The sequence below is a fragment of the Sminthopsis crassicaudata genome, chromosome 3, assembly GCF_048593235.1.
Source record: "Sminthopsis crassicaudata isolate SCR6 chromosome 3, ASM4859323v1, whole genome shotgun sequence".
Lineage (NCBI taxonomy): Eukaryota > Metazoa > Chordata > Mammalia > Dasyuromorphia > Dasyuridae > Sminthopsis > Sminthopsis crassicaudata.
In genome coordinates, this window is record NC_133619.1 from 635,588,031 (window position 1) to 635,612,469 (window position 24,439).

Here is a 24,439-nt window from a genome sequence, read left to right on the forward strand (position 1 = left end):
AGTTCCCCACGGGGCGTGTCCTTTCAGGGGGGAGGGGGAGAGTTTGGCTCAGGGGAGGGAGTCAGCCCTCTCTGCTCCCCCCCCAAACACTGACTTGGCTTCCAATGAAAGGCCTTTATCTTTGTGGGAATCACCATCACCATCATCACCATCATCACCATCATCACCCTCACCCTCACCATCACCATCATCACCATCATCACCATCATCATCATCATCATCAATCCTGCTATTTATCTAGAACTTTTAAGGTTTGGCAAAACTCTCCCTGGATTGCCTCCTTTAAATGTGGACGCTGAATCAGGTCCTCTCCCGACTGCATCCTGGACTAAATCCAGCAGTTCCTCTCTCCTGATCAGACTGTCTGTGGCATCCTGTCCTCCCAGGCTAACAATGACTAGACTGCCCTGGAACCCTACCCAGCCACGGCCCAGGAAACCCTGGAGAGCGTGGGGAGGAAGGAGGCAACGAGGAGGGAGTGATGGAGGGGAAGGAGTGCTGCACTGGAGTCAGAGGATGCAGGTTCTAATCCTGACTCTACCAGTTAATAACTATGCTCATGGGCTCTTAATCACATCCCTCCCGGGAGCCTCAGGTGAGATGTGGCGCTGCGCTGGGTGACCCCTAAATCCCCTCTTTCTTGCTTTATAGCTATGATCCTATGATATTAGTAGTCTTTGGAAAGGTCGGGAAATAGCCGGCTTCCCCAAAAGAGAGCCTTGGGTGATTATTGTTCAGGATTCCAAGGTGCCCCTCGCCATTCCCTTTTTGCCATCTTCTGATTTCTTTATGCTTCTTTTGGATCTCTTTCCTCCCTTCCTTCTTTCCATCCTTTCTTCCTTCCTCCCTCCTTCCCTCCCTCTTTCCCTCCCTCCTTCCCTCCTTCCCTTCTTCCTTCCTTCCTTCCCTCCTTCCTTCCTTCCTTCCTTCCTTCATTCCTTCCTTCCTTCCTTCCTTCCTTCCTTCCTTCCTTCCTTCCTTCCTTCCTTCCTTCTTCCTTCCTTCCTTCTTCCTTTCTTTCTTTCTTTCTTTCTTTCTTTCTCTTCTTTCTTTCTTTCTTTCTTTCTATCTCTCTCTTTCTTCTTTCTTTTCCTTTCTTTCTTCTCTCTCTCTCTTTCTTTCTTTCTTTCTCTCTCTCTTTCTTTCTTTCTTTCTCTCTCTCATTCTCTCTTTCTTTCTCTCATTCTCTCTTTCTTCCTTCCCTTTCTTTTTTTTCTTCCTTCCTTCCTTCCTTCCTTCCTTCCTCTCCTTCCTTCCTTCCTTCCTTCCTTCCTTCCTTCCTTTCTTCCTTCCTTCCTTCCTTCCTTCCTTCCTTCCTTCCTTCCTTCCTTCCTTCCTTCCCTTCCTTCCTTCCTTCCTTCCTTCCATCTTTCCTTCCTTCCTTCCATTTTCTTTGTTTTTCTTCCCTCCCACCTTTTCTCCTTTCCCTTCTTCCCTCATTCTTTCTCTTCTTCCTCCTTTCCTTCCTTCCCCACCCCCACTGTCCCAGGAATCTCTTCCTTTTTTCTTCTCCCTGAGAATTATGGGAGACTAAGACCCAGGGGCCTTCAGGAGAACTCACCTTAAAGTTCTCATCAATGAGGAAGTCACAGCCAATGAGGTCAAAGTAGCCCAGTTTACACTCCAACTTGGACTTCACAGCTAGGAAGCACTGGAGCATAATCTGCTGCATCCGTTTCTGGGCAGGAGACAGGGGTAGGGAGACAAGGGTCAGAGTCACAGCCTAATCCAAAGTCCAGAGCCTGGCAGCCTTGCCTCTTCTCCCTTCTCCCTTGCCTACTTGACCCCTGAGCTAAGGGCCCAAGACTCACCAGTCCTCTCTGATGACCTCCCCTGCTCCCCCTCTTTTTTGCCTCTCAGGATCCCTAATGAAGGGACTCCCAGGCATTGTCTAATGCAATCTATACCCCCAAGGAACTCAGTCTAATGGGCAAAAAAACGTGCAAATGACTGATTCAAAACAAGGTAGACAGGATGAACTGGAGATAATCAAGGCCCTAGCATTATAGAGGTTGGGGAAAAGCTTCTTCCAGGAGATGGGACCACTCTTCAACAATGAGATGAACCAAATCAAGCTCCAATAGAGCAGTAATGAACTGAACCAAAGAACTCTGGGAGATGACTATGAACCACTACATAGAATTCCCAATCCCTCTAATTTTGTCCGCCTGCATTTTGGATTTCCTTCACAGGGTAAATGTACACTATTTCAAAGTCCATTTTTTTTTTGTTCAGCAAAACAACTGTTTGGACATATATACGTATATTGTGTTTATCTTATTCTTTAACATATTTAACGTGTATTGGTCAACCTGCCATCTGGGGGAAGGGGTGGGGGGAAGGAGGGGAAATGTTGGGACAAAAGATTTTGCAATTGTCAATGCTTAAAATTGTCCATGCACATATCTTGTAAATAAAAAGCTATAATAAAAATAAAATAAAATAAAAGATACATAGAAAACATACAAACAAAGATGGGGCTAAGAAAGAAGTCAGAGAGACCAGAAACTGGAGATGAGAAGGGAGCGCATCTCAGGCACGGGGGACAGTCGGGGAAAATAGCTGGGGTCCTCCAGCTGTTGGTGGATTGCAAAGTCCATGAAGGATTGAGGTCTAAAGAGACAGAGAAGGAGGAGATGGGTTGGGATGGGCTTTAAAAACCAAATGGATCTGATAGTTTATCCTGGAGGTAATAGACACACACGCTGGAGTCTATTGAATAGTGTGACGTGGTGCTTTAGGAGGATCCCTTTGACAGCTGAGTAAAGGGTGGATTGGAGCAGGGGAAGAGCAGATCCCCAGCAGCTACTGCAGGAGTACGGGGGCCAGGTGATGAAGTTCTTCACCAGGTCAGAGGAGGTAAGAGGACATAGGCAAGAAGGGTCCTAAAGCAGAAATGTCGGGACTTGACCATTACAGATATGGGGGGTGAAGAGAAGGGGTAAGGAGAATTAGGAGTCAACGATGACATCTAGTTGTCAATCCATGACCCTTCTAACCGGCCATGCAGGTCAGACCCCTTGCCTTTCCTCTCTCCATCCTTCAGGGCCTCTCGGAGAAGGTGAGAGGGTGAGTCTAAAGAGAGGAGCCAAGATGCTTCCAACTACTCCCACCATATTTCTTCTTTCTTCCCAAGAGCTTGTAGTACTCCTTGGGAAACAGCTGTAAGGACACAACAGGACTAGGAACCTTCCAAGAGGAATGGAGAGATGTGGAGGGCAGAGGGAACCTTTCCTAGGGAGACCCGCTTATGGTCACAGGTAAGCAGAGAGGCCGAAATCTCCAAGTTCAGACATAGGGCCCTCACCCACATGGGCTAAAGTCACAGACTCCCACTCTCGGAGAACTAAGGGTCATGGAATCCAACACTTCTTAATTTACAGATGAGGAAACTGAGGCCTAGGGAAGGAAAGTAATTTAAGATCATCGATCTAGAGTTGGAAGAGATTTTAGAGAACATCTAGAGCAACTGCCGCCATCTGAGATCTGAGAGGGTTGGGATTTACGCAAAAGTTTATAGGTAGTAACCATCAGAGAGAAGGATTTGAACCCAGGTCCTTTGGCTCCCTTTCCTTTGCATTGGCCCACACTACCTTGTCCCCTTCCTCATTTCTCTTAGCAATAGTCCCATCTCTCCCAAGAAACTGCCCTATGGGTCTTCCTGTTCCCTTGGAGACTCAGATCCACTAGTTACTTGTCTCCTCCCCCAAAGAAGGCGTCCCCTCAGAGCCTGGCAGCAGGAGGGTCTTACAGTGAAAGTGGTGAGGACCCAGTCCCTAGGGAGCCCTTTGGCTCTGCGGAATTTTTCATTGATGTGTTTGTTGAGGCGCTCCATACTCCACACAGTCTCTTCCTTCAGGAGAACATACAGGGGACTTTTCTTTTGCATAAACTAGGAGAGAAGAGGAGAAACAAATATGGTGCTAGGCGTCCCCACCAGGCTTCCCAGCCACAGATGTCCAACCCGCAGGCCCCAAAATAGCGACAATAATCCTTCAAGCCACAGATCCTCAGCAAGCAGTGCCTTCCCTTCCCCTTCCCCCAATCCCCTTTATTTATTGTGCATCCATTTCTTATGTGTATTTCTAAAGGCAATAGACTGGAAGCTCCCAGAGGGCAGACACTATTTGATTTTTTTTTTTCTCAGCCTAGCACAAAAGGATAGGGCTGGACCAAAACTTCCAGACGAGAAAACTCCTACAAGAGCGGATCTGCACCTTCTCTGCCTCTGAGGGACTCAACACAGGTTAAGTGACTTGCCCAGGGTCACACGGTCAATACGAGTCAAAATTGGAACTCAGATCTATATGGTTTCAAGGCCAGTTCTTTAATACATGTACCTACATGTCTCTTACTTGGCACAGAATAGGAGAGTAATTGTGTGCATTAATTGAAGGAGTCCTGCAGACCCTCCTTCCCAATTACTGTTTCCCTCCTCTGGAGCTCCCAAGAACCACAGGGGGCCACCCTGTAACCATAACTACAAAAATTTCTCTGACAGATAAGGTTAGAGGGTTTGGGGGGAAAAAAAACTTGTATTATATGTGTTTGTGTTTTAAGGTGAAGATACAAGAACAACACCTTCAGGTTTATGGACCTGAGGTATCTAAAAATATGTCTATTTTCAATCATTGGTCCCAGCTAGAGCCCCTTCCCCACAAGTTCAAAGATTTCTCCAACCCCTTTGCCTACCTCGCCCCAATCTAATTCAACAATCACTTATTAACCACATACTATAGGCCGGATACTGTGTTAGGAGCTGGAGATACAGAGTGAAAAATATTTCATCCAGGGGCAGCTAGATGGCACAGTGGGTAGAGCATCGGCCCTTAAGTCAGGAGGACCTGAGTTCAAATCTAGCCTCAGACATGTAACACTTCCTGGCTGTATGACCCTGGGCAAGTCACTTAACCCAAATTGCCTCAATGAAGAAAAAAAGAAAAAAGAAAGATATTTTATTGCCCCCAGGGAGCTTACATGGAAGAAATATGCATTTTTTAGGAGGAAAGAGAGAATGCTTATATGTATATTTATACTTATATATTTGTGCTTAAGAGGATTAAGTAAAGTTTGCAAATGAACTAAGTTTTTTGGGGAAAAAAGCTAGAAATTCTAAGAGGATGAGGTGGGAAGTGGGGGCATTGCAAGTTTGGGACTCAGCCTCCAAGTTAGAGGGACTGGCACATGGGTCAGTTTTGGAGGCACTTCAGCGTCTGTGAAAGGGAGCAATATGCAGCAAGTCCGATTTAAATGTCAGGCAGAAGGAGTCATATTTTATCCTAGAGGCAATAGAGAATCATTGAAGATCCTTGAGTAAAGGAGTGACTGTCTTTTCAATTTGAGTGAAGGATGGCTTGGAAATGAGATCACCAGTTAGGAGGATAAAGAATGGTTCAGGTGAGGCTTGATGAGGGTCTGAACTGGGATGCTGGTGATACGAGTTGGGGATTTAAAGATGTAGAATTGGTGAGATTTCCCAGCCAATCAGATATGGGGTGAGGGAGATGGGAGATCCAAGGAGTTCAATCGGGGTGACGGGTGATGCCCTAGAGAGAAACAGAAGATTGGAGGAGGGCCCCATATCTCCCATCTGCCCGGGTCCCAACAGGCACCTTTTCTCAGGCTTTGCCAGCAAACTAGCCCCAGAGGAATGGACGGCATCTGGAGATTAGAGGGAGAGGAATGGAAAGAGGGAGGAAAACAAAGCAGAAAGGGAGAGGTGGGAAGTGAGAAGGGGCGGAATGGAGAGATGGGGAAGAGGGAGGAACACAAAGCAGAAAGGGAGAGGTGGGAAGTGAGAAGGGGGGAATGGAGAGATGGGGAAGAGGGAGGAACACAAAGCAGAAAGGGAGAGGTGGGAAGTGAGAAGGGGGGAATGGAAAGATGGGGAAGAGGGAGGAACACAAAGCAGAAAGGGAGAGGTGGGAAGTGAGAAGGGGGGAATAGAGAGATGGGGAAGAGGGAGGAACACAAAGCAGAAAGGGAGAGATGGGAAGTGAGAAGGAGTGGAATGGAGAGATGGGGAAGAGGGAGGAACACAAAGCAGAAAGGGAGAAGTGGGAAGTGAGAAGGGGGGAATGGAGAGATGGGGAAGAGGGAGGAACACAAAGCAGAAAGGGAGAGGTGGGAAGTGAGAAGGGGGGAATGGAGAAGATGGGGAAGAGGGAGGAACACAAAGCAGAAAGGGAGAGGTGGGAAGTGAGAAGGGGGGGAATGGAGAGATGGGGAAGAGGAATAGAGATGAAGAGAAAGTAACAAAAGAGGAGGCAGGGTTTTCTCCTCAGCTGAGGAGAAAGTTTGCCCATGGGAGCTGGAGCGTGCAGAGAGAGAGAAGTGTAAGAAGCCTGGGAAGTTATGAAGGGCTTTTAAAGGCTAAATTGAGGGTCTTTTCTGTGGTCCTAGAGTAGATGGGAGCCACTGGATGTTGTTGAGTAGGGGATGAAGGATGCGGTCAGCCCTGGGCTTTTGAAAAGCTCACCTCTGAGTCACCGACTTTGCGGGGGGGTGCCGTGACTGCCCCTCCCCGTGATACTCCAGGACCTCTCCCCATACCTGATTGGTCAAATGTCCCGCAAGGTCCTTGGCCTTAGGGTCGTAAAGGCTCAGAGTCAGCCGGGCATAGCCGTGACTGAAGAAGACCATGTAAGGCATGGCACATGCAATAAGCAGGTAGGATCGCACATCAAACTTCTTCCCGTCCAGAAGCAGTGGGTTGTGGATATACCTTTGGGGAAGTAGAGTCAGGCTGACTATATGTCCCCCAAAATCTATCCCCTTTTTTCCTGCAAACTTTTCTCTTTCTGGTTAACAAGGACCTGATCATCTGAGGTAAAAATCCTAGAATTATCTTAATTTTAATCTCACCTAGCGGTTGCTATAGGATACCACAGAGAGAACGCTGGGACTGGAATCAGAAAGACCTGAGTTCAAATCCAGTTTTAGACACTCCTTAACTGTGCAACAACAATGGGCAAAAGTCCTTACTCTTCCTGTGCCTCAGTTTCCTCAGATATAAATATTATCCTCAATAATATTGTGAGGACCAAATGAGATAAAATTTGTAAAGCATTCACACAGTGCCTGGGACCCAGTAGGTGCTTAATAATCACTTGTTTTCTTCCTCCCCCAATATATCCAATTCATTTTCCAATCTCATTGACTCCACCTCCACAATCTCTTTTTCCATCCCCTTCTCATCCACCAACTCTACCCCTCATCCTCTCTCCCTTAGACTATTGCAATGGCCTCCTGATTGGTCTTTATGGCTCACATCTTTTCTCCCCTTCTCCTCTGTCCTTCACACAGTCACCAAATTATGTTCAAGTGTAACTCATTAATTCCTTACTTAAGGACTCCCAAATAGCATTTCCCATTGCCTCTTGGGTAAAAGACAAACTTTGAGTCAGCCTGGAATTGGAAACCCCCTCCAATCAGGTTTCCGTCTACCTTCCTCATTTCTTATACCCTGGTCAAGCTGAAGTACCTAGGTGGCCCAGTGGATAGAGTCAGGAAAGCCTGAGTTCAAATCCAGATTCAGAAATTACTAGTTGTGTGGCCCTGGGCAAGACACTTCACCCATTTCGCCTCAGTTTCCTCAACTGTAAAATGAGCTGAAGAAAGAAATGGCAAACCATTCCAGTATCTCTGGCAAAAAGGCTACATTTAAAGTACAAAATGGCCCCAGGTTTAGAGGGAAGGGACCCCAGTGCCCTCTGGTCTAAATCTCTCATTTCATGGAATGGGAAAGTGACGGCCAGGAAAGGAAGGAAGTGGTCTTCCCAGGGTTAGATTGATGGCACACAACAGAGGGAAGGGTTGAGCCCAGTTCTGCTCAGGTGCCGGGGCAGGGTCTTTACTCTGGGCCACAGGGAGAGGTCCTAGAGCTGAGCCCACCCACCTCTGTATAACTCGTGCCTGGGGAGCTTTAAATGGCATCTTCTTGTAGGTAGGATCATCCTCTATACTCTGCATCTTGGCCTGGAGAGAATTTGCCTCCTCTTGGGTCCTGATGAGGAAAATGCCCTTCCCTTGGTTGGAAGCAGTGGGCTTACAGATCCAGATCTCTTCATCTGTGGGCACAGAGAGGGGTGAGGGAGGGCGAGGGGGCAGCATTGGCTCTGCTGCATCATCCCTGCCAGCCGCTGGCACTGACACAGCTCTGGAAGGGAGAGGAGCTAGCCTGGCCCTTCGCTGAGGTTCTGGTCTCTGGTCTGACAGACCTCATGGGGGAGGGGGCTTTGTGGTGCCTGGCTCCCCTCCCTCCTTCCCCTCTACCACAGAGGACAACTGACATCTTACCATGGAACACAGTAATGAAGTTTTCCCGTTCATCCTTCATATCTAGACGGTAGGTTTCTGGGAAAAAGTCTTCCATTTTCAGAACCCTGTGGGAGAGTTCAGCATGAAGGCAAAGGGACAGGATGGAAAAGAAGGAGTCATCTCCTTGAATCATTGATTCCTGATCTCTTTCCTTCCAAGTCTTGTCTTCTTCCATTCATTTCTTCTATCTATCCTTTCCTTTTGTCCTTCAACCTTTCCTTCCTTCTTTCCTTCCTCCCCTTCCTTCCTCTCCTTTCTTTCCTTCTTTCCTTGTCTCCTTTTCCCTTTTCTCTTTCTTTTTGTTCCCTTCCTCTCCTTTCCCTCATTTCTTTCCTTTTTCCTTTTCCTTCTCCTTTCCTTTCCCTTCCTCCTTTTCTTCCCTTTTCCTTTATTTTTTTCTTTCCCTTTTCCCTTTCTCCTTTCCTTCCTTTTCCTTTTCCCTCTTCCTTTTCCCCTTCTCCTTTCCCTTTTCCCCTTTCCTCTTTCTCCTTCCTTCCTTCCTTCCTTCCTTCCTTCCTTCCTTCCTTCCTTTCTTTCCTTTCCTTTCCTTTCCTTTCCTTTCCTTTCCTTTCCTTTCCTTTCCTTTCCTTTCCTTTCCTTTCCTTTCCTTTCCTTTCCTTTCCTTTCCTTTCCTTTCCTTTCCTTTCCTTTCCTTTCCTTTCCTTTCCTTTCCTTCCCTTTCCTTTCCTTTCCCTTTCCTTTCCTTTCCTTTCCTTTCCTTTCCTTCCTTTCCTTCCTTCCTTTCCTTCCTTCCTTTCCTTCCTTTCCTTCCTTCCTTCCTTCCTTCCTTCCTTCCTTCCTTCCTTCCTTCCTTCCTTCCTTCCTTCCTTCCTTCCTTTCCTTCCTTTCCTTCCTTCCTTCCTTCCTTCCTTTCCTTCCTTCCTTTCCTTCCTTTCCTTCCTTTCCTTCCTTCCTTCCTTCCTTTCCTTCCTTTCCTTCCTTCCTTCCTTCCTTTCCTTCCTTCCTTCCTTCCTTCCTTCCTTCCTTCCTTCCTTCCTTCCTTCCTTTCCTTCCTTCCTTCCTTCCTTCCCTCCCTTTACCCATCCAAGACAGAAACAATTGCCAAGCGCCCACTTTGTGAATAAATGTAGGGCCTCCTTGCTCGCCATTCTGCCCCCTTAATGGAAGCCAGGACATTTGAGCAAAGCCTGCATAGTAGTGTTGTTGAAAACCACCACCATTGGCTTGGGAGTCAGAGCATCTGGATTTTTAGCCTGGTCCTGTCACTTCCTATGTGATCTGGAACTCAGTTTTGCCCTCTCTAAAACAGGCATGGGGGAATAGTGTTGAGCAAATTGATCTCCAAGATCCTTTCCAAGTGGGGCTCCTTCTCTGGGGGGGAGGAGATGGCTCCTAGCTTGGCACCCGAGCGTAGGGGTCCTTACTTGATATGGGCTGCAGTTGGTGACCTGCTGATCTTGCTCATAACTCTGGCATATTCCCTTAGGGCATTCAGGAGGCCGATCTTGGTTGTCAAGAGCTTGTTGTTCGGGATCTGGTAGAGGAGTTGTTCACCTGTGCCACAAAACACCAGGATGAGGAGCCGGGGCAGTGGGAGGGGGGTGCCTGCCCTCAAGGGGATTCCGTCCTACAGTGCAGGCACCGACTAAGTGTTTCTGGGCTGGGAGGGCAGGAAAATGAACAGGAGCGAGGAAGATGGTCACATATACAGGAGGAGAAATGAAGGATGGGTGGATGTAAACAGATGGATGGGGACGAAGTGGTAAAAAGGAGAGAAGGGGTTAGGAGGCAAGATGGCTTTCCCAAAGAGCCATTGCTCGTACATTCTATGGCAAGCAAGCTCCTCAGAACAGGGGCTGTTCCATTTTTGTGGCCGGTGCTCCAGCCTGGCTAGCGGGTTTAATGAATGTCGGTTGATTGAGTGTCCAAATATGACCCTCACGCCACCATGTGATGTGATAAACTTTTTTTTTTCCTTTTTCTGAGGTTGGGGTTAAGTGACTTGCCCAGGGTCACACAGCTAGGAAGTGTTAAGTGTCTGAGACCGGATTTGAACTCGGGTCCTCCTGACTTCAGGGCTGGTGCTCTATCCACTGCGCCACCTAGCTGTCCCGTGATAAAGGGCCAGAGATGATGTCATTTTTACCTCTGCATCCTCAAAGTTTAAAACATTTCCTGTCACTCGATTAATAACTATCTGGCTATTGATGGCTTGGTACCTTGATGGTCACATACGATTGCTACCTAGTCCCCAGAGGCACTGGTGCTGATACAGAGTCTGACACGGCTTTCTAGTCTCAGCCCCAGTGCCCAGATCCAGTCTTCAGGGCTCCAGGCCCTTTTCATCATGCCCCGATGCTAATCGATCATTAAGAGATTGATTAAATACTATCTACCAGGCTGCCCCTGTGTCGGGTGCAAGGGGTGTTCCTATCAACAGTGAAACAGTTCCTCCCCTCAAGGACCTTACTATTGGGAAGGGGGCAGGCTATGCAGAAAAGGGAGCCCCAGCTGCCCAATATAAGGAGAGGGAGTGGGAGCGGCTCAGCGGGAAAGGACTCGGCATGTGCTGCCATTACTGGGTTCATAGACTCTCCTGAGTGGGAATTGGCTCCTGGCACCCAAATTCAAGGGTCCTGAAGAGGACAGAAATTGGGGTCACTTATGGCTCTTTCCCCCTGTGCTGCTCCTTGGAGAAAACTCTCTCAGGGACTGTGTGGGCAGGGGACAGCCTTAAGGATGTCCTGGGTTGCTCCCTTGTACCTTTCAAGGTGAGCTAAAGGTGTCATAGGGTCAGGGATTAATATGCACTTTATCAGGTATGACTTGGTCACCCCAGTTTCCCTGTGGACCTGAAGGATGGCATGGGCACTGCTATGACATAAGACATTGGTCATTGTTGCCAGGGCCTCAGCCTGGCAGTTTGGGGATGGGGACCTCCCATATTTCTAGATGGGACAGAAGCTGTGGGAAGTGCTGTGTCTACAGGCAGCTATCATCAAGTGCATGTTTTGGGGGACAGGGATTAGCTTTATTCCACTTGGCCCTGGAGGACCCAGCCAGCAGTGGGGAAAACTACAGAGAAGCTCACTGAAAACTTCCTAACGGGGAGAGTGGAATGGCTTCCCCCTCCTCTCACTGGACTCCTTCGACTGCTCGGCTGGGAAGGTAGGGGGGGATCCTTTTCACTAGGAGCTCAGGCTGGAGAATTATGGGAGTCCCTTCAAGCTCTGAAATTCCGTGTCCTGAGCCAGAGTGCCAGCTTGCTTGGTCAGCCAGTTGGCTCCTGTGTGCTGGGCATTAATTGCTGGTTATCTGGACTGGCCGGGAGCGAGTATCTGGTTTGGGGAGCCTTTGTTCCCCCTACCCCCCCTTTTCGCTGGGCTTCACCTTCTCGAAAGGAGTAATAGGTGTCCCTGCACTTGGTCTCACACCACTTCAGCTTGTAATCCTCTCGACGGTTGTCATGGATTCTCTGCCAGCCTTTGCTCCGGCAATAGGAACTGATCCTGCCAGGATAACAAGATTCACTGGACTGTTAACGATGACTTAATCAGCTCTGGGGCCTCAGATTCCCCCGAGAAGCTCTTGGGAAGGCTGACTGACACCCGAAGCCCTGCAGCTGGCCCCAGACCTGGGGGTGAGGGGGAATGGGAGAAGGAAAACATGGTCCTAAGCCAGCAACTTTCCTACTGTTTTTAATGAAGACATTAGCTAAGTAACCTGTGGGCCAGTACTGGGGCAGCTGGACCTGGCAGGTGTGGGGACAGGGCAGGACAAAATAAGTAGGGGTGGGAACCCTGAGATACGCCCTCAATTTTAGGGTTGTCAACATTACCCCAGTGCCCAGACTTTGGCTTGGGGCAGCCAATTACTGCATCAATCCCTCCTCCCCTAAAGGCCTGTGGGGGCACCCGGCTCTCCCCTCCCCATCTCCCTTCTTCCAAGGAGATTGCTTACAGCACGGCTCCATTGGTACCCCCGATGTAGAAAAAGGGACCCTGTGAGGGAGGCTGCAACTTCTTTTCTCCAAGGGTGGGCTCTTCTGTGGGGTGTGTATGGTGGGCTTGAATCCCTGAGGCTTCAGTTTTGGTCACAGCTCGTGTTTCTGGGTGGGCAGGGGCACCTGAAAAAACATGATCCAAAGAAATGTCACCCAGGGTTTTTTCTTCCCCCTCTGTGGAGAAATCAGGTGGGTCTGGGGTCTGACGGGAACAAGAAAGCCAACATCGGTCTAGGGATGACTTGAACCCCTGTCCTTTGGGAAAGAAGTCAGGAGCCCCCATCAGAAGCCACACAGTCCTAGGAACTTCAGGCCCAAAAATAGAGCAGGAAGTACTGGGACACATAGTAAATAAACTCATCACAGGCTCTGACCTGGAAAGTACCTCAAGACAGTACAACCCCTTCATTTTATAACCCCTAGTACAACCTCCTCATTTTACAAAGAGGGAAATTGAAGTTCAGAGAAGGGAATAAACCTGCTCAGAGTCACTCCAGAAATGAGATTTGATCCCCGATCTCAGGGTCTTTCCTCTTGATCAAGCACAAGATTTGAGATCTGGAAAAGATTTCATGGTAACTTGTCTAGAAAAAATTCTTCATTTTCCTCATGAGGAGCATCGACAGCAAAAGAGACCTTCCCAACACCACGCAGTAGCCAGGCTAGAATTCAAACTCAGATCCTTTGATTTTGTCCGCCTGCATTTTTTATTTTCTTCACAGGCTAATTGTACACTGTTTCAAAGTCTGACTACCTAGGGCTATTTTCCATGCATCGCACTCCTTGGAAGGGAAAAGTCACATGGCTGCTTGATGGGGGTAAGATGATGTGGACACCGGCTCATGCTTTGGGTAGGGCGGAGGCTCTATGATTTCGGGGGTCTGTCTGGGATTGGAGTTCCTTTAGAACTTGGGGACTCAGATACACTCCAGTGCAGGAATCTTTGAACAGGAGAGCAGGAACTTTAAAAATGCAATAATTGTATTTCAATATATTTTGGGTCCTTTGTCTCTCCTGTTCTACTTATGGACTTAGAAACATGATTGTGAGAAGAGGTCCATGGGCATAATTTGATGGCATAGATTTGGGGAAAGTGGAGTTCAAAAGAGTGAGAGAAATAATTAAGAATCAACAATCAGACAGATATGGATACACCGGAAATTCATTGGATGAGTCAGATTTTAATAAAGATAAATGAAAATGAAGAGGCTAAATCCAAGAGAATAGTGCAGTTCTTTAAGAACAGCACAGGGTGACTAAAGTTCGGGAGGGATGAATATTAGGACAGCTAAAGAGGGTTTCTTTAGGAGGCAAAGAGTCAAAAAAAAAAGATGGAGAAGATGATAAAGGATATGAAAGAGAGGAGGAAAATTTGTTTTCTCAGTCAAAATGAATCATCTTTAGCATGGGAAAGAGAAACAAAATAAACCCCAAGTCAATAAGATAAAAGATGGAGTTCAGCTCTGAGTATGTTCAAGTTATCTGCCACAAACTAACTATATTCCAGGGAATCTAAGTATGGAAGGGAAGGGGAAAAGAACAAGTATTAAGTACCTACTATATGCTGGGCACTTGTACTAGGTATTTTACAAATAGATGTGATTGGAAATAGAAGGAAGAAGGTGGAGAATGAGAGAAGTGCTGATGGATGAATTACAGAAAGGTTATTTTTTCTCTTTTTTTTTAAAGAAGAGGATAGAGATTCTGTCAACTACACACAAGGCAAATGATTCCTCTCAAAATTTCAGAACCTGTTATCAAAGGGCTGAATTTCCAGCATTAGACAGGGGAAGAGGTAACCACTCCAAACCAATGTGGCTCTGTCAAGTCATGCCAGATTAACTTCACTTCCAAATGATTTTTTTTGGATTGAGGTAAACTGTAGGGACAGCATGCCCAAAGTGAATCAAACCTTTGGTCTGTCATTCTATTCTTGTAGCAAACTAGATGTCAAATAGGGTTAAGTGATAGGAGGATTATAGATTTAGTTCTTGGTTCACATGTACGTTAAGATAAAGACCACCAATTGTGAATACATCCAACCATTCTGGAGAGAGATTTGGGACTATGCTCAAAAAGTTATCAAACTGTGCATACCATTTGACCCAGCAGTGCTACTACTGGGCTTATACCCCAAAGAGATCTTAAAGAAGGGAAAGGGACCCACATGTGCAAAAATGTTTGTGGCAGCCCTCTTTGTAGTTGGCCAGAAACTGGAAACGGAGTGGATACCCCTCAATTGGAGAATGGCTGAATTGTGGTATATGAATGTTATGGAATATTATTGTTCTGTAAGAAATGACCAGCAGGAGGAATACAGAGAGGCTTGGAGAGACTTACATCAACTGATGCTGAATGAAAAGAGCAGGACCAGGAGATCATTATCTACTTCAACAACAATACTGTATGATGATCAATTCTGATGGATACAGCTCTCTTCAACAATGAGATGAACCAAATCAGTTCCAATAGAGCAGTAATGAATTGAACCAGCTACACCCAGCAAAAGAACTCTGGGAAATGAGTGTGAACCACTCCATAGAATTCCCAATCCCTCTATTTTTATCTTGACTGCATTTTTGATTTCCTTCACAGGCTAATTGTACACGGTTTCAAAGTCCGACTCTTTTTGTACAGCAAAATAACTGTATGGATACGTATACATATAGTATATTTAATTTATACTTTAACATATTTAACATGTATTGGTCAACCTGCCATCTGGGGGAGAGGGTGGGAGGAAGGAGGGAAAAATTAGAACAAAAGGTTTGGCAAATACCAATGCTGAAAAATTATCCATGCATATACCTTATAAATAAAAACTATAATAAAAAAAGACAAAGACCACCTTGGATAGAAACCATTTAGAGACACTGGAAGCCTAGAACAAATCTAGGAAATGTGTAAATGTGTTCTGAGAAAGGAAATGACTAGTTGAGGTCATTGCTCCAAAGACTAAGTAACAACAGTGGGATTTGAATTCAGATCCCCTCTCTCAAGTGTCAGTGTTCTTTCGGGTTCAATGCTCAGGAACCACCGTGTGCCAACTTCCAGAGAGATTTTTAGGGTAGCGATCCTGGGTTCTGTCCTTGGTCTTGAGCAGGTTCACATTTTTATCAACCACTTGGATGAAAGTGTTTGTCTTACTTGCAAATAATATAAAATTTGGAGAAAAATTAGTGCCCTAAGTGATATACAGGATCCTAGGTTCATCATCCACAGGCTAAAAACAGTGAATTGAATTAGGGGGAATTTAACTAGTGGGTTAAGAGGAAATTCTGCACTTTCATTCAGTACTTAATGGGGCACAGCTAGATAAATTTTTCATGAAAAAGATTTTTATGGAGGGGTTTTGCTTAAGTGATCACAACATGGCAAGCCCTCCAAATAATGCTCTTCTGAGCTAATGCTAGATGTATATAATGTTTGCTTAAAATCAGGAAGATTCTCAATAATCCTTGCACCTTCCGACCAGTTGTGGAATGACATTTTAGGAAGAACAGTCAAGGTGGAGACCAACATGGTGTGAAGTGTGTGTGTTTAGGGGGAGAACTAGAGACCACAACATAAGAGAAAATGTTAGAGAACCTAGAAAAGATTTAGTTGGGGAATACATGATGATTGACTTCAAATAGCTGATGAATGTCATGGAAAATAGATAATTTCTTGTTTTCTTCTTGACTTCCTGAGGAACAAAAGGTACTACTGATAAAGACTCAGTTAGGAAAAATTTCCTAATAATGGCTAAGAGTTGTGTCCTCCCAAAACAGAACAGGAGTGGGTGTTTTCCTTCATTCAAAGCCTGGAGGAGCACTGGTCCAAATGCTGTAGGTGGAATTCTTGTTCAGGGATGGAATTGAATGGGATGACCTCTTGAAGTCCAGTCTAACTCAGAGCTTTGTGATTCTCTCTGCTTGGTGGCCTGGTCTCCTTGGTCAGGGGCGAGAGTGACCTTGGGGGATGGAGCCCTGAACCTATCAATGGCTTGGCCTTCTTGGTGGGAAAAGCCAATCATATGGAAGAAGTCCTTCTAGCCCTTCTCTATTAGGGTCTTTCACGTCTAGGCTTGGTTGAAAAGTCCAGTCAGCAAATTTTTTTTTTCCCCTAAGGCAATTGGGATTAAGTTTCCTGCACAGCTCTTGCACAGTTAAGTCACACAGCTAGGAAGTGTTAAGTATCTGAGGGCAGATTTGAACTCGGGTCCTCCTGACTTCAGGGCTGGCGCTCTATCCACTGCACCACCTAGCTGCCCCCCACAATATTCTTATAGGACTTAGTGTCACTATAGCCTGAATCATTGGTAGTGATAAAATTGCCACTAATTTCATACTGTCCTGAGTTGAACACAGCGAACTGGAATGAACCCTGAGTTTGGAGTCTGAGAATAACAATAACAAGAACTTGAATTTATAGATAATGCTTTAAGCACTTTTACAAATATTATCTCCTTTGATCTTTACAACAACCTTCAGAAGGAGATGCAATTATTGCCCCCATTTTATAGATAAGGAAACCGAAAGGTTGAGAGTTATTAAATGACTTGCCCAGGGTCACGCAGCTAGTGACTGTCTGAGGCAGGCCTTCATGATGCGGAATCCACGACTCCATCCTCTATGCCCCCGTACCATTTCTTTCCTATTTTACTCAGTATTCTCGGTCTCCATTTCCTCATCTGTGCAATGAAGGTGTTAAGACTCCATGATCTCTAAGATACTTTCCAGCTCCAAGTCCTATGACCTGAATACACTTGCTAATGTTATCCCCCTCTCTTCCCTCTCCCTCATTCTATTCCCAACCCCCCCCCCAGGAGTTGTCCTTCTCCATCAGGACACCCAGACATGTGCCATTCATACATAAGGCCGCACATGACTGGGCTTACTCATTGCTCTTCAGCATTAGTGCTTCTGACCGAGAATCATGGGAGACTCTCCATCTCCAGGACACACAGATTGGGAGGGTCTATCCTGGGTCTATTTGCCTCCCAACACTCATAAGTCGGGAAGCCCTCTTTCCTCGAGGAAATCTCCAGGCTTCCTTCTACTCATACAGTCACCCCCTTTTCCTCTCCCTCTCTTTGCACTCTGGATCTTGACATTCCCTCAGATGCACTGAAGAATTCATCGCCTTCTCAAATGTACTTCCTGGGGATCAATCAGCAGTTACAGACCATGTCAAACTCCACCATGATCCCATCCCTTATCCCCTCACACAATTTTTATCATACTGCGGCTGTCCCCATCTCCTAATCCCTAGAAGTGTGCTACGGATGATGCTCGACACCCCATTTCCCCCTCTCACCCCCACCCTGGATTATAATGAAATTATGCTAGAGCCATCCAGAATACTTGACCCAGCGTCAGAATAGGGCTATATTTTTATCTCTAGCACTGTGATAGTCAAGGGACTCCCTAAGCCCAACCAAGAGAACATTTTGCTGCTCCTTAAAGAGTGTAGTTGGAAACCAGATGCTCCATGTGCAATAGCGGCTCTGACTTGGACACCCAATGCTTCCTTTCTTTCTCTCCCCTCCTTTCCCTATCACAGCATCACTTGCACATCACGGCATCATTTCCCTGATGTCATGAAACTGGAGAACTTGAATAGATTGTACGTATCCAGTTATTTGCGTTTTACTTCATATATATCCAATTATTTACATGCTAGCTCCCCTACTAGAATTGATGCTTCTTGAGGGGAGAAGCTGCTTTTTTTCTTTGTAATCTTCCTCCACTCCAAGCTTAGCACGGGACACCCGGCACATAGTAAGTACCTACTCAACTGCCCAGATCTAAAGGGCCCTCGGGTCTTTGGAGAGGAATCAACAATGGTGGTGACTTCAGCTCGGGCTCCGGAGAACAAAATTCACAAGAAGAAACAGAACTTCCTTCTCAGTTAAGGGATGCAATTTCTCCCCTTCACCCAAGGCCACAGCATAGAGATGTAAATGGTATATATAAAATCATACATAAACATATATTTATGATTTGTGTTTTTAATCTGCCTTTTAAAACAAAGAGCCCTCAAGCTTTATCAGGAAGGGCCACCATAATAGTTCCCTGGGCCATAGAGAACTCTTTTTGCCAAAATTCTCAGACCCCAGGGTTATAATGAGATGACTCCCCATTCCCTGACAACAGTGATGTCCTTTAAACTCAGGGAATTCTTAAAATAATAATGGGATAATCCCACCACCACCCACTGACCGCAAATCCAGAATTCTTTTTTTTTTTTTTACTCATTTTCAGTGTCATAATAAAATTCACTCCTAATCCTCTAGCATTGAGATGAAGTTCCCTCCACTCTTGAGTGTGCCTTAAAGTAATTATCCCTATTCCTGACCCAAGCATTATAAGAGAGTTATATCTATCCCTAGTGAACTTTCCTCTGATTCTTTGAATTAAAATGGAGTTATAACTAGCATACATATTGTAGTTGAAGGTTTGCAAAGTGTTCTATAAATATTATCTCATTTGATCCTCACAGCACTTTTGGAGGTAGGTGCCTCGATCAATTTTATAGATGGGGAAACTGAGGCAGACAGAAGTTAAGCATCTAAGGCAGGGTTTTAGGTCTCAGGTCTTCTTGATTCTAGGTCTGTGCTCTATTCACTGAGATGGGTTCACTTTTATTCTCCTGACTTCAGCATCATAAGTTATCTATTCCTCCCAAATATAAGGGGGACTCTCCTTTTCTGGATCCAAGTTTTATTATCAGTGATCCCAACTGGCACTATAGGCCTAATTCTGATCCTTCCTACCCTTAGCCCTGCTCAGAGTCAGAGTCCGTAACTTGGAAGACTTTACTTAAGCACCCTATTCCCAAGAGGGAGCCATAATTAATGTTGTTTTTCAATAACCATTATGTAACAGCAACTCAAAAAAAAACAAGCTATATATAGCCTTCCTCCTCTCTCTCTGTGTCTCTCTCACACACAGCAGAACAACTTCTGAGCCCCGGAGAAGTTATTTTCTCTGCCTTCTGCTATTTTTTTTGGATAGATGGACAGTGGAGAGAGCTGCCTACCCAGAAGCATTTAATATTCAGGCTAATCAAAATACAGTTGCCAGGCAGACCCAGGACAGTTCCAGCCGATCAAGCAGGACATTTAATGCTCAACCCACATCAAGCTCATACATGAGCCATGCATCCTTTGTCCTAGCTGATTAGGGAGTAGGTGACAACACGTATCCCTATCTTCTCTAGGGGACAGGTTGAGACCGGGTGAGACTGGGTCCCTTCACTCCCATGATCCTAGATCTATCTAGGACTCCAAGGGGCTCTTCTCCTCTTGTTGGTTAAGAGCCCTGCCCCTGGGAAGAGACTTAGACAAATTAGCATTGTGACGATGGTAATAATCATGGTGATAATAACTAGCATTTATATACCACTTTTAGACTCTGTAGAGTACTTAGCTAATATATATTAGCCAACTCATTCAGTCCTCACAATAACTCTGGCAGATAGGTGATATTATACCAACTTTATAGATGAGGAAAAAGACGAGGAAACTTAATTCTTCCTGACTCCAAGTCCAACACCCATGAAGATGGTTTTTTGTGGCAGTGTAGGGGTGGGGAGAGGTTGGAGAGTGGGGTCTGAATTTATAATTTCATGGAGAAAATTCTTTTAGGTGAAAGAGGCCATTCTTTGCCTCAGTTGCTGCCTGGACTTAATTACTGAATGGGCGCAGCCTTAATCAAGCTAAGATGTGCTAAAGACCTTAGCTTAAAAAGCTTAAGGTCTCTCATTGCATCCAGAGCCATCTCCAGTCTTCCCAGTCTATACCTCACCACTAGACCAGGAGAAGTGCACTGGAGAAGAACTGGAAGTAGCTGACCTTCCATCACTTAAAGCCAATTTACTTGCATGTCACAGCATCACTTCCCTGATTATCATGAAACTGGAGAAAATCCACTAACTACAAGAAAAGGCTGCCAGTCATTTAATACAGCAGATTTGTGGGAAAAGAATCACCATCCCAAACCCCGGCCACTCCTGTCTGGCCTCTCACACTTGTGAAGATGTGTGAACCTGAGCAATTCATTGTAATTCTCTTTACCTCAGTTTCCTCATCTGTAAAAAGATGACAATAGCCCGTGCTTCATAGGATTGATAAGGGAATACATACAGCGTTTTGCAAATCTTAGGATGCTAGGACAATAAGGGTGACAATTATGACAGCAAGGATGACCACATTTTGTTCTCATCTTTTTTGGGGGATGATTTCAACTCTAAATAGTTGGTGCTTAATGTTTGTTGACTTGACTAAGGACAAATGACAGCAATAATCTGCTAAGGCAAAGGAGGATTGGAGACAGTGAAAGGCCAAATGATTTGCTTAGGGTCATCACGTGGCCTATATGTATCAAAGGAGTAGCTTTTGTCTTCCTGACTCTCTGGCCACCCTGTGTTTCTGAAAAAAATGATACCCTCTCTTTTAAGTACAGAGCTAACTTTAGTAAGCTTCTCAAACTCTGAATTTTGGCCGCCAAAGAATGTCTCACAATAATAATTTAGCCCCAACGATACAAAAGCAAAGCTCTCAAGCCGAAGGGACCCCAGAAGTTTGTGTATTCCAATCCCTCTCCTGTTACAGATGAAACTTGAGCAACATGTGGAAAGGGAGCTGTCCAAGGTCACACAGATAATGTCTGAGGCAGGAGTCAAAATGAATGAATGACATGGCTCCTTTCACATTTCTATAGTATTTGAGCACTTCTAAAGGGACTTTCATAATAATCACCCAGAGATGGCAAGTGTAAATGTGATTACATCATTTTATAGAAGAGGAAACTGGTACTCAAAGTAGGTAAGTGATTGTGCCCCATTTGACGGAAATAAGTGTTGAGCCTTGAACTCAGCTCTTTTCGACCCGAGGACTCAGATGTTCTTTCCTATATCGCTGATCCAATATCAATGTCTAGGGGTATAAATACAGGTCCCAACTCATTTACGTATTAGTCAGTCTTAGAGAGAATACCGGAAGGCTAAGCAATTTATTTGCCCTGGTCCACATAGCTACTGTCTGTCAGAGGTAGATTTGAAGCAGGTCTTCTCCCACTACATGACATCTCTCTATGGCTGGAATAGTTTTATATGGAGGCAGACAGAGGCTCAAGAGCCTGAAAGTCAGAGTGGGGAGAAGGGGCCAATGTCCTCAGCCAGAAGGAAACAAGTTACACTCCAACCCCATCCTGTTCTTGTTCTGATTCCGGTGACCTTCCTCCCCAGGGGCCTGTCCTCAAGGCACCAACTCCAGTCTCTCCTCCTCTCCTGGTCTGTCCTTTAGCTCTCAGAAGACTTTTGAAAGCTCTGGGGCTCTGGCACCTTCTGGCCAAAACCAAGGTGTCAGAGCTATCTGCTTTCACTTCCAAGAGTCCCCTTCTTCTCTCTGATGCTATTGCCCTTACCTTCAAGGTTTTTTTTTTCTGGACCCATGAGTGGATGAGGATGGTGGTCGATTACAGTGTGAGACCTATGTTTTCATCGAACATTCTTCCTTTGCTAGTCTTGGGCCTCTGCCCCCTTTCCCGCCCACTGCGGGAAAGGGGAGGTGCCTAGTCACAATGTCCATAATGATGTCATTTATGACTCCTCAGTCAGTCCATTGTCAAGTGGGGTGAGGGGATATGGAGAAGAATCAACATTGCTTAAAGGGTCCCTTCTTGGAGATGTTTGATCTCTCTCCAAGTGCCCAATTCCATCAAATCCTTTCTCTTAGCCTCTCTCTCCTATTCAAAGTTCTTTCCTTCCACCTGGTAACTGGGGAAAATCCAGTAATTACAGGAAAATCTAGAGGCAGAAACCTGCCAGTCATTTAAAACAGCAGATTTGTGGAAAGAGTCACCATCCCAAACCCCCGCCGCTCCAGTCTGGCCTCTCACACTTCCTGGATTGTGAACACTGAGCAATTCATTGTTAATTCTCCTTACCTCAGTTTCTTCATCTGTAAAAAGATGACAATAACCCCTATCTCACAGGATTGATAAGGGAATACGTACAGCATTTTGCAAATCTTAGGATGCTAGGACAATTATAATGATGGTGGCAAGGATGACCACATCCTCCACATCTTTTTCTTTGGATGATTTCAACTCTAAATAAATAGTTGATGCTTGATGTTTATTGACTTGACTGAGGACAAATGAATCTCCTTCTATTATTATTATTTTCTGTGGATGATTGCAGAGTCAATCAGTCAGACAACATTTATTAAGAACTACGTTCCAAGCACTATGCATGCTGCATGTAGGTGGATAAGCTCACTGCTTTTTGGAGCTGAACAAAAGCCAATTCATATTCTCCAAGCACGGATGGAAGCATCATTGGTTCAGCCCCTAGCAGATGAGTGACATTCATCTCCTTTTATTTCCATATGATTTTTTTAGACAAGAACTTTGATTAAAAAAAAGGAAAGCTGCCAACTGTCTGTCACCGTGTCCCCGATCACTGGGGTGGGGATGGTGAGACCAAAGGCTCCAGGGTGTGTTTGCCCCACTTCTTCCCTCATTCCCCATAGACAGCAGAGCCATAGTACCATGAGAAAAATGAGGTGGGATGGATGGCCACTTAGAGAGTCAGAGGGGAATGTGTGCAGAGAGGGTGGGGAATAATGCTATTATTTCTAAACCAGATACTAAATTATTTGTATTTTGATATCCTAGATTGGATGATCAGATATAAAATTAAATATATTAGTCTACTTGAATTCTATATTTCATGTTTTTCAGACTAATATCTCAGATGGATAAAATGACTACCTTTTGTAAATGAATAAAAATACCGACCCTACCCTCTATAGGCTTAATGAAAACATCTCTGGGGAAACTCCAGGAACAGAGAGAATTATGGAGACAACATGGCTCTGACCCTGTTCCCACATTGCTTTGATTTTGTCCACCTGGAGACTCTATTTTGAGAGCTGTGATAATAATTATTATTATAATGTTAATAATAGTTAGCATTTATATGCTACAAGCTTTAAGGTTTGTAAAGTGTTTTGCATATGTTAACTCATTTGTTTCTTACAACAACTCTGTGAAGTAACACAATTTTGCAGATGGGGAAACTGAGGCAAATAGAGTTTTTTTTTTTTTTATGAGGTCACACATATTGTTGAGTGACTGAATCTACTGGGTCCCCTACTGCCAAGGATGAGGGTGAGGATATAATCCTCCTGGGAAATTGCCATATACCGATTGGGAAGAGATGAAAACTCACCAAATTCTGAGGAGTCTTCCTTCATGGTATGTCTCATCGGTCCATGGAGGCAGATTTTGGCTTATTGGATGGAAGAAGTTTCCAACAATTAGCTCTATCCACAAGTGAAATGAGCTGTCTCAGGACGTAGTGATGAGATTATCATCATTGAAAATGTTCAAGCGGAAGTAGGGCTGGACCCCATCGGGTATGCTGTAGAAGGGGATTCCTTCAGGAGATGGGAGGTTAGACTGGCTGACCTCCAACACCTTTTCCAGCTTTGAGATCCTAACACTCTTATGGCCACCAGCCTAGCCTAGACCTTCCTCGCCTCTCCTGTGGATCGTTGCATGAGCTTCTTCATAATTCGTCTTTCCCTGTCTCCCCAATCTCACTCCATCCTGTACATGCAGAATGGACAATGGACAGCTTGATTTCCTCATTCTCCATCCCTGCTCAAACTTCCCCGACTTCTAGATACTCTTTATATCATGAAGACTTGACTCCCAGAATCTGAGACTGCAATCTAGTCCAACCCATCTTCTCATCTCTCTTTCCATCCCTCCTTCCTTCACTCATCTTCTCCAGCCAAACCTGTTCCATTCCCTCCCCCCCTTCATGACTTCACTCAACTGAGAGCTTGACATTTAAAATGCTTTCTAATTAGAAAATAGCCCATAAATATGAGTCACTGTTATGAAAACTGCTTTCCATGGAACGTTACTCCCTCTCCTCCCACATCTGCCGGTGCAATCCAATCCAAAAGCATTCAGTAAATGTCCAGTATGTGACGGGTGAGGGGAGAGGGTTGTCCTAAGAGCCAGGAAGAGCTGGATCTGAGTTCTCCTCCTGACATGTTTCTTGAGCAAATCAATCAGCCTTTTAGTATCCTAGGAAACTCAAAGACTAGCTTTGTGCACTAAGTGATATAGAAATATCATCTCATTTGATTATCAC

General features: G+C 45.3%; 1 protein-coding gene across 6 annotated transcripts in view; it reads right to left on the bottom strand.

The window, feature by feature from the left end:
- Positions 1 to 24,439, bottom strand: part of TTLL10 (tubulin tyrosine ligase like 10) — a 58,083-nt gene that overhangs the window by 10,957 nt on the left and 22,687 nt on the right. For 3 of the 6 annotated variants that reach the window (XM_074306634.1, XM_074306633.1, XM_074306632.1), the window contains exons 3-11: positions 23,504 to 23,563; positions 12,241 to 12,406; positions 11,671 to 11,789; positions 9,705 to 9,834; positions 8,299 to 8,384; positions 7,898 to 8,069; positions 6,553 to 6,724; positions 3,752 to 3,892; positions 1,562 to 1,678 (exon numbers count right to left, since the gene is read on the bottom strand). In XM_074306634.1, the coding sequence (XP_074162735.1) occupies positions 1,562 to 1,678; positions 3,752 to 3,892; positions 6,553 to 6,724; positions 7,898 to 8,069; positions 8,299 to 8,384; positions 9,705 to 9,834; positions 11,671 to 11,789; positions 12,241 to 12,406; positions 23,504 to 23,563 (1,163 nt within the window). Of the gene's footprint in view, positions 1 to 1,561; positions 1,679 to 3,751; positions 3,893 to 6,552; positions 6,725 to 7,897; positions 8,070 to 8,298; positions 8,385 to 9,704; positions 9,835 to 11,670; positions 11,790 to 12,240; positions 12,407 to 21,693; positions 21,838 to 23,503; positions 23,884 to 24,439 lie in introns of those variants that run through there. The other 3 variants (XM_074306635.1, XM_074306636.1, XM_074306631.1) reach the window with 3 other exon arrangements.